This window comes from Portunus trituberculatus, chromosome 15 (genome assembly GCF_017591435.1).
Source record: "Portunus trituberculatus isolate SZX2019 chromosome 15, ASM1759143v1, whole genome shotgun sequence".
Classification (NCBI taxonomy): Eukaryota; Metazoa; Arthropoda; class Malacostraca; order Decapoda; family Portunidae; genus Portunus; species Portunus trituberculatus.
Window position 1 is genome coordinate 7,338,629 of NC_059269.1, and position 10,000 is coordinate 7,348,628.

The window sequence follows — 10,000 nt, forward strand, 5'->3', positions numbered from 1 at the left end:
AGAGAGAGAGAGAGAGACTGCGTGTATAAGTTTTCATACTTACACTGAGATCTTGAGCATCCTTTGCAATAACAGAATTCCAAGTAATAGAAACCAGAAGCGTCCCTGGCTGGTAGACCTCCCAGGACGGCAGCAATTGGAGCAGCGCGTCCTGAAGCGGCGCTTCAGAGACAGGACCAGTAGTTGGGCCAGGAATGTAACTTTCGACTGAGGAATAATCTGGGGAGGAAAATTGAAAGTGACTGAGTGTTTTGGGAAGTGATAAGACATACGATAAAGTAATAGATAAAACGGATACTAATAATCTCCTTTAACCTTTACTTTCGACTGAGGAGTAATCTGGGGAGGAAAATTGAAAATGACTGAGTGTTTTGGGAAGTGATAACACATACGATAAGGCAATAAGTAAAACGGATACTAATAATCTCCTTTAACCCCTTCAATACGGGGACGCATTTTTACCTTGAGATTTTGTGTAAGATTAAATCCTTTATTGACATTATTAAGAGTCTATGGAAGTCAGAAGTCGTCACTATTTAAATCCCCCACCTAAGTTTCTGAAGCTGTATAAAATCACTAAACAGTAAGCAGAATGAATATGGAAACGTGTCATGGCACTTTAGGGGGCGGGATTAAACACTGGAAGCCCAAATGCGTGAAGGGAAGTGTGTGAGTATGTCATTAGATATAGACAGGCTAGTGAAGGATGTACGTACATGGTTTCTCTCTCTCTCTCTCTCTCTCTCTCTCTCTCTCTCTCTCTCTCTCTCTCTCTCTCTCTCTCTCTCTCTCTCTCTCTCTCTCTCTCTCTCTCTCTCTCTCTCCTTCTTTTAGTTTACCGAGTTCATATGTTTCTAGTCACAAAATATTGGTGAACCTGTGGAGAATTTATAAGATGGATCCTTTATTTCACTCTGGAGCGCTGCCACTTCTGTTAAATTTCCTGGCCTCTGTTTCACTTACTCGCAACGGAAGTGAAATCCATCATGTCAATTATTTCTGCCTCGCCCGGCACCACAGTTCTGAAGGTAGCCATGCCGAGCTCGATGGCACCAAAGACGTTCGTGGTTTTCTCTATGAACTGACGCACCAACCAATTCAGTGTTGTACTTTGATCCTGAGAATAAGATGACGAGAGTAATTAAGGAACTTGATAAACTATGGTTCAGATGCGTTGTTACTTTCTTCCTATGAGGAGACGAAAAGAGTAATAATTAGAGAAAAGACTGAGAATAGTACAGAAGAGGAATTTAATATTCATATGTTGCGACATTGTAGTCTTGCCACTTTGTTAGACATAAATAGCCACTTACTCATTGGACGCATCTATTTCATCATCGCAACATCTACAGAAACTTTATGCTGATTGTACATAGCGTTTCTTCTTACCTTAGGCGGGGCTTCGAAGAGGAAGAAAACCCTGCTTGTGGGAGCTTTCTGGAAACTGATGTGGATTGCCGTGTTCTTTGCTTGCTTTCCTGAGCTCCTGAGAGAGAGAGAGAGAGAGAGAGAGAGAGAGAGAGAGAGAGAGAGAGAGAGAGAGAGAGAGAGAGAGAGAGAGAATCTTTAGGTATTGTTTTTATCGTAATCATATATTGTTTGCGTAATAAGAGTAAACAGCTTAATAGTTTTCTAAGTTTTCTATAAGAAAATCATGTTTCATTTGATACCATTGCTTTGATTGTATTATTATTATTATCATTATTATCATTATTATTATTATTATTATTATCATTATTATTATTATTATTATTATTATTATTATTATTATTATCATTATTAATTATTATTATTATTATTATTATTATTATTATTATTATTATTATTATTATTATTATTATTATTATTATTATTATTATTATTATTATTATTATTATTATTATTATTATTATTATTATTATTATTATTATTAATATTATTATTATTATTATTATTATTATTATTATTATTATTATTATTATTATTATTATTATTATTATTATTATTATTATTATTATCATCATCATCATCATCATCATCATCATCATCATCATTATCATTAGTTGTTGTTGTTGTACAAATGTTACAGTGACATTGTTTTGTCTGATATATTCTTCCATTCACTATAAGCTCGTAACACACACACACACGCCCGGTAGCTCAGTGGTTAGAGCGCTGGCTTCACAAGCCAGAAGACCGGGGTTCGATTCCCCGGCCGGGTGGAGATATTTGGGTGTGTCTCCTTTCACGTGTAGCCCCTGTTCACCTAGCAGTGAGTAGGTACGGGATGTAAATCGAGGAGTTATGACCTTGTCCCGGTGTGTGGTGTGTGCCTGGTCTCAGGCCTATCCGAAGATCGGAAATAATGAGCTCTGAGCTCGTTCCGTAGGGTAACGTCTGGCTCTCTCGTCAGAGACTGCAGCAGATTAAACAGTGAAACACACACACACTCACACTCACACTATTATTATAGTGTAGTAGTTAACACGCTCGACTCACAATCGAGAGGCCCGGGTTCGAGTCCCGGAAAGCGGCGAGGCAAATGGGCAAGCCTCTTAATGTGTGGCCCCTGTTCACCTATAGTCCTGCTCGTCTAAGAATGTGGATTGGGTGCGGCCCCCATGGGAAATAGCGGGAGGACAGCGCTGCCATACCTTTAATCCCTCGTTGTCTACCCCCCTCTTTCCCTCTTCCTCCCTCTCTCTTACCCCTCCCTCTTCCTCCCCCTCTCTTTCTTCCTGGTCAAGGACACCGCAGCTGACCTCCCATCACCTGTATGGATGGCGGGCGTGATTGGTGTTGCTGCCGTGAAGATTTGAATGTAGTTTTTTTCTTACTTATGTCAGCTTATTTTAAAGTACTTTCCTTCACGATATAATCTAATTACAACTATGGAACTATTTACTCATCCCAAACCGCAAGGAAACCTCTTTATAAGTATATTATTTTTTTTTTAGCAACACTGTAAAATATGTATGCCACGTTTCTTGCCAGGCATATGAATATATTATCAATAATAAGTTTACTGCTCTCTCATACGTTGTAATACTAAGGCTAAATGCGTATGTATATTTGCTGATCATATTTGCTAAAGTTTTACTACTATTAGAACTCTGCTGCATCACTGGCTATGAGACATGCTTCACCACTGTACAGCGGGAATTCCCCAACAAGCCGCACCCAATCCACATTGTTAGAGGAGCAGGACTATAGCAGTAAATAGGTACGGGATGTAACTCGAGGGGTTGTGGCCTCGCTTTCCCGTTGTGTGGAGTGTGTTGATGTGATCTCAGTCCTACCCGAAGATCGGTCTATGTGCTCTGAGCTCGCTCCGTAATGGGGAAGACTGGCTGGGTGACCAGCAGGCGACCGAGGTGAATTACACACACACACACACACACACACACACACACACACACACACACACACACACACACACACACACATGCTTAACCCGAATGGCTGAGGTCGACCTACTCGGAATTTGTGAAGTCTGGGTGAGTCTCAAGAACTTCCCACACAGAGCGTCCCACACACATCAGGTTATGGGGTGTTGGAGCAAAGATGTCGTGTGTATCTTGAGTACAGAAGCTTCCGTCCTGTTGATGGTGGAGTCGCCATTGCAGACGGGAGGATAAGAGGGGACAAGTAAGAAGACGGTGTGAGTAGCATAGTCATGATTAGAAATTAAATATCGTTCATTCAGCTCGATTATGTTTCGAATTTTTCCTCATATTGATATCCTCTGATGTGCTGAAAGTCTTTTTGCTAAACCTGGTAGGTAGCAGTTTCTTGGGACATCAGAGCACTTATGACCCAAGGGAAACGCTAAACAGGTACTGAAGAGGAGGAAAACGAAAGAGAGGCTCATTTCTTTACTATCTACCTATCTATTTACTACATAGGTACGTACATGCGTACTTATTTGTCTCACCCTCCTAATACTTACGGAGAGAAAAGTGTGTGACATGAGTGAGGACTTGGTAGTGGTAGGGTTGCTGCTGGTGTTAGGGAAGAAATAGCAGGGATTCTCGGGGTCATTGTGAGCTCCTGGGCACGACTCTTTGGATCTGCACGTGAAAAAGAGGACAAAGGAAGGGCTTGAAATATCTACTCGTCCTATTATTTAGCTGCAGTGGTCTCAAGTAACCTAAATAAACCCAAAGTTAATCTAGTTATCAAATTCGAAGTTAGAATGCATCAAAAGTAAAAGTAAAGGGAAAGAAAAGAAAAAGTACACCTCTTAAAAATTTTAAGATACTTGTTCGTTTTTTCAACCATGAAAATATTTTGCTGATGTTTTTGTAGTAAATTATTGTCGTTATATCAACTGGAACCTTATGATTTATTGTTTGTCTCTTTTATTGAGTATATAGAAAAACGACTTAGCATTCTGGAGTGTCATTTTCTCTGAAACAAAAAGTAAAATAACTTCACCATATTAACCCCATTCCTTTCTTGTAAACATGAACATCCTCTTTTCTTCTCTTTTCTTTTCTTTTCCCTATTTTCTAATTTCAAATTCATCACGAAAAATAGAATCAATTAATATATATTATTTTTTTCTTTCTTTTCTCTCCTTAACTTTCTAACATTACAATTTGACTCATACTTCTTGTGTGAAAGTGAAACTAATGCACACAAACTTTCCATATCCAGTATTGTATCTCGCCCTTCCTGTCTGCTTCTAACTGACGACACCTCAACACTAGTCACCAACCCCGTGAGAAAGTCCCCGAGGAGTTTTCCCCTGTAGCAAGCAGTGGGCCTGGTGAGGTCGTCTCTCTCGTAGCTGACAGGATACACGGGGTCCTTGGGATGGCCGTACTCTTCGAACACTCCCCAGCGGTAGTGAGCCCACTCGTGCATGAGGACGTGCCCTGTCATTGCCGCAAGCAGGAGGAGAAAAAGTGAATTAAAAACGTGGAGGACGAAGAGGAAAAGAGGATATAGTGTTGGGGAAAGGAGGAGGAGGAAAAGGTAAAGAGAAATCAGAAAAAGGAGGAGGAGGAAGAGATAAAGAAAAGAGAGGAGGAGGAGGAGGAGGAGGAGGAGGAGGAGGAGGAGGAGGAGGAAGCAACAATAACAAGGGCGAGCAGGATGAACAAAGACGAAAGAAACGATAGAAACGGAAGAGGAAGAAGAAAAGAATATCATAAGGGGAGACTTGCACATTCCAACTTTGAGTGCGTGGAAACTTTTAAAGAGAAGCAACGTGTTATTTTTGTACTGAATTGAGTTTGGTATGTGACTGTTGGCTGTTGAGAGAGACGAAGGAGAAGACTTACGTAAAGACAAGGTTATGTGAATGAAGTGCAAGTCATGTTTGTATTAGCAGTGACTAACCATTCGTATTCTAAAAATGGTTTGGAATTTTTCTATATCCTCTATGTTCAACAGGCTCTTATGAATGCTGTTGAGGTTTTCAAGGATGATTTCATTGTTCTAGGGAAAGTGTAGCAAAGATTCTACACTGTCAGTAGAAGAAATATCCATGAGAACCAGAATATTAAGTTTTTTATGATCTTTTACATCAGTCCTTATGAGGGAACAACATGTTTAACCCCTTCAGTACTGGGATGCATTTTTACCATGAATTTTATGTACTATTAGGCGATTTTATTGACGTTAGGAAGGGTCTATGGATGTCAGAAGATTGATGGTAACAGTTTTCACTATTTTAATCCCAACATAAGTTTCTGAAGTTCTGTAAAATCACGAAATAGTAACCAAAATGAATATGAAAACACGTCATGGTACTCGAGGGTTAAGAATAAGTGGTTAAGAAAGGTGCGGAAGATGAGCACGCTGGAGAAGGCTGATCTGTTAAGGCGACCCAGAACGACAACAGTTGAAACAAATGAAAGAAAATTGCAGCGAGTGTGTTTCTGTGGCCCGCTTGGTGACGCTGCTATGGTGAATTGCCCGATCCATCATACAAAATATCAATCAATTTAACTAACTCATTTATTCTAGAGCCCTTCTATCGTATAAAATCAGGCGAAAGGTGTCAGGACTGAAAAAAAGTATAAAAGCATCGGTACAATACTTCTTTTACCTTAAGTGCGCCGTGGTACAGTGGAACCATGCGAGGGGTATCCAAGCGCACGGGTTCCTGTCCACGGTCTGAGTGTAGGTTGGGCTTCCTCACTCGGGGCAACGGTTTCCTAGCGGGTGGGCTTTGAGATAGGAGGTACCCCAAAAAGTACCCCCTTTAGCCCATAAATTCCCGTGAAAAGCCCACATGGTATAAATAAAAAGAATAAAAAAAAGTGTGATATATTAGGTTAGGTTATGGTGTTCGTTAAGGTTTGCATCGCTCACCTCGGGGACCATAGTGAGTTTTGACGTAATCTTGGTCTAGGAAGGTGTTGTGGATGGTAATGTAACTCCCAGGCTCTCCGCACTGCCCCATCTGGCGGAACATTAAGACACTTGCCATTACGTTGTCCAGGAGAGTCAGTCAGTATATGAGAATTTATGGTATATCTGTAAGAAAATTAAAATAACGGAACTTGCAAAGTGTTAGTTAACTTACGTGGCACTCCCCGTATGAAATGATAAGACTTACCTATCTTGGCCGTTACTTTACCTAATGTTCTAAAACCCAAAGCTCCTTCTTGACTCAGTATTAGTAGTCTTATCATGATGTTTATTTATCTGGGAAACTCTTTCTCTCTCTCTCTCTCTCTCTCTCTCTCTCTCTCTCTCTCTCTCTCTCTCTCTCTCTCTCTCTCAACCTAAATGTGCTAATGTTGAATAACACACAACCCACAGCATCATTCTCGTCTGACCTGCAGCGTGTTGGGGGCGTGGTCGGTGTATTGGCCGAAGCTCCCTTTGGGCGCCTCCTGTAAATGTATGTCAGCAGTTTTCCACGAAAAGTCTTCATGAGCGGGATCCAAGTCAAATTCGTCGGTGATGTTCCAGCTCAAAGGCAGTACCACCCGTACTGACCCGAGAGACAATCGACCGTTTGTTGCTGTTATCATACTGTCCCGCATGTCTTGTACCAGTGCCTATGAATGGACCAAAGGAACTTATGATTAAAAGAAAGGAGAATGCGAATGGAAATATCAGTTATACGAATATGTATAATTATGTAGTTATATATTGAAATTGGTAAGAAAGAAGAAAATAATTACACAAAACCTTACTTTGGGGAAGGAAGACGGGTGATAGCAGAATTCACCACTACCTTTACTTAAAACTAGAAAGGTTAATAGAGAGAGAGAGAGAGAGAGAGAGAGAGAGAGAGAGAGAGAGAGAGAGAGAGAAATTCAGTGTGCAACTCAGCGACTACTGCCGTCAACGCCACGAGTTGAGTAAGCAATGGTGACTAATGCCATCAATGTGAGCTTTCATCGTTCTCCTTAAAGTATATGTTAGGAAATCTTACAAAAGACAACCACCTTTTCGTGCCCTTACCTCAATATTCTGCTGTAGCTCCATGATGTCCATGGTGTCCATCGGCATGTTTGGGTCTATGGCCAGCACCAGGTCTTCGTAGACACCATTTTGTAGCCTCACCCCGCTCACACACGCCCACGCACAAGCCCACACACACACCCACAGTGCTGCTACTTCAAGTCTCCCTGAAGAAAAGAAAGGTGATATGTTCCAGTGATTCTTATTTCTTCCTCATTTAATTAATTTATGGTTAGTAATAATCTTAATAGATTTATGAACAAAAGTATTTTTTGATAATATGCATTTATTGATTTCATTTCTTCTTTTTTTGCGTGTGTGTGTGTGTGTGTGTGTGTGTGTGTGTGTGTGTGTGTGTGTGTTTGTTTGTTTGTTTGTGTGAAGTTCACCATGGTCGTCTGCTGGTCACCCAATCAGCCTTTCCCATTACGGAGCGAGATCAGAGTTCATAGACCGATCTTCGGATAGGACTGAAACCAAAACACACTCCACACATCGGGAAAGCGAGGCCACAACCCCTCGAGTTACATCCCGTACTTACTTATTGCTAGGTGAACAGGGGCCACACATTAAGAGGCTTACCCATTCTTGTTTGTAAGCCGAGTGTGCTAACCACTACACTACGCGGTGTGTGTGTGTGTGTGTGTGTGTGTGTGTGTGTAATTCACTTCGATCGTCTGCTGGTCTTCCTCATTACGGAGTGAGCTCAAAGCTCATAGACCGATCTTCGTGTAGGACTGAGACCACATCAACACACAACACACCGGGAAAGCGAGGCCACAACCCCTCGAGTTACATCCCGTACCTATTTACTGCTAGGTGAACAGGGGCCACACATTCAGAGGCTTGCCCATTTACCTCGCCGCTTACCGGGACTCGAACCCTGCCTTCTCGATTGTGAGTCGAGCGTGCTAACCAGTACACTACGTGGTGTGTGTGTGTGTGTGTGTGTGTGTGTGTGTGTGTGTGTGTGTGTGTGTGTGTATGTATGTATGTATGTGTGTGTGTGTGTGTGTGTGTGTGTGTGTGTGTGTGTGTGTGTGTGTGTGTTTTAATATTTTCCGAGGTACGATTATATAATTAAAAAGTACTTCAAGTTGGCGATTATGATATAATTTTCCACTCTCTGCAACAAAGTGACAGTACGTTGTAATGTTATGTAACAATTATGTTGACAGTAAGTATCTTGTCATCCTTGTCTTGATTGATAGTGAAGCAGGCAGTGATACGGACTCCATCATTCATTAAGTCACTGGGATTGTGATAAAATTAAATAACACTCTTTATCATATTTCTCTGACGGTCGAACTCTTACCCATGTTGGATGTAACGTGCATCTTGTGACACACACACACACACACACACACACACACACACACACACACACATTGCAGGAAGTGTACAGAAAGAAATCTTGGAGATTGATATAATAACACCTTCACTGTGACACACACACACACACACACACACACACACACACACACACACACACACACACACACACATTGCAGAAAGTGTACAGAAAGAAATCCTGGAGGTTGATATAATAACAAATTCACTGTGACACACACACACACACACACACACACACACACACACACACACATTGCAGGAAGTGTACAGAAAGAAATCCTGGAGGTTGATATAATAACACCTTCACTGTGACACACACACACACACACACACACACACACACACATTATAGGAAATGTACAAAAAGAAATCTTCACTGACTGAGAGGATTTAGGGGCAAGTGCAGTCGAAATTGTTTCATTAACTCGCCTGTTGTTCATAAGGAGGATTTTCGAATGCCATTAGTAAAGTTCCTGTGATTTTTCTTTTCATTTATTATGCAAAATCTTTATAAAGCTATCCTTTGAATCATGAAGAAACCCTTGAAACCCTTAATGACTTCCACCGCAACCATTGAAATTAATCGAGACACTGAAACATTTGAGAATGATTCTTATTTTTTAATGTCATGAAGTTATGTCAGTATTTTCTTATATATATATTAGTTTGTGGTAATCATGTTTGACAATTTGGTAGAAACATTTTCTGAGACTTGCTTTTATGTTGTACGGCAAATCCAATGCAATCAGACGTGTGTCATGTAGAGTTCGGAACAGTTTCGTGACGTCAGTACTTGGTCTCCATTTATGACCAGTGGAAGGGAAACACGACGTCATAGATTCAGTGTCTATGTGAGTTGTGGTGGAAGGTGCACGCGCGTGGAAGATGAAGGGATTTACCTCCTGACAAGGTTAAAGGTAAACAATAGTGTAAGTATCCACTCTTGCTCTGTCTCCTCTTAGTAAAGGAGTAGAAGTAGATCAAAAGCCTAGAAACCGGACAGGCTGCTATATTTTTTTAAGAGATCCATTGTTTTAGGAGGCTTTAATGCATGGCTAGTTCATCTCGTCGGAGTGATGGTCCCTTTCTTAAGCGTGGTTTCGTCGTTACTGTGATGAAAAAAGAATTGATACGTTGGCGCACGTCGTCAGAAATTAATGCGTTGGTGCACGTGGTCATTATTAGTGGTCAACATTACGAGGAGCTAAAGTTTGCAAAGTGTTGCCATCCTCTGTATGTA

At 41.0% G+C, this 10,000-nt stretch overlaps 2 protein-coding genes across 4 annotated transcripts in view; one reads left to right on the forward strand and one right to left on the reverse strand.

The window, feature by feature from the left end:
• Positions 1–10,000, forward strand: part of LOC123504088 — a 44,622-nt gene that overhangs the window by 22,342 nt on the left and 12,280 nt on the right.
• LOC123504087 overlaps positions 1–10,000 on the reverse strand; it is a 22,646-nt gene that overhangs the window by 10,631 nt on the left and 2,015 nt on the right. For all 3 annotated transcript variants that reach the window (XM_045254377.1, XM_045254376.1, XM_045254378.1), the window contains exons 2-10: positions 7,408–7,574; positions 6,774–6,998; positions 6,304–6,394; positions 4,700–4,859; positions 3,929–4,049; positions 3,457–3,578; positions 1,390–1,486; positions 964–1,117; positions 44–219 (exon numbers count right to left, since the gene is read on the reverse strand). In XM_045254377.1, the coding sequence (XP_045110312.1) occupies positions 44–219; positions 964–1,117; positions 1,390–1,486; positions 3,457–3,578; positions 3,929–4,049; positions 4,700–4,859; positions 6,304–6,394; positions 6,774–6,998; positions 7,408–7,574 (1,313 nt within the window). The remainder of the gene's footprint in view (positions 1–43; positions 220–963; positions 1,118–1,389; positions 1,487–3,456; positions 3,579–3,928; positions 4,050–4,699; positions 4,860–6,303; positions 6,395–6,773; positions 6,999–7,407; positions 7,575–10,000) is intronic.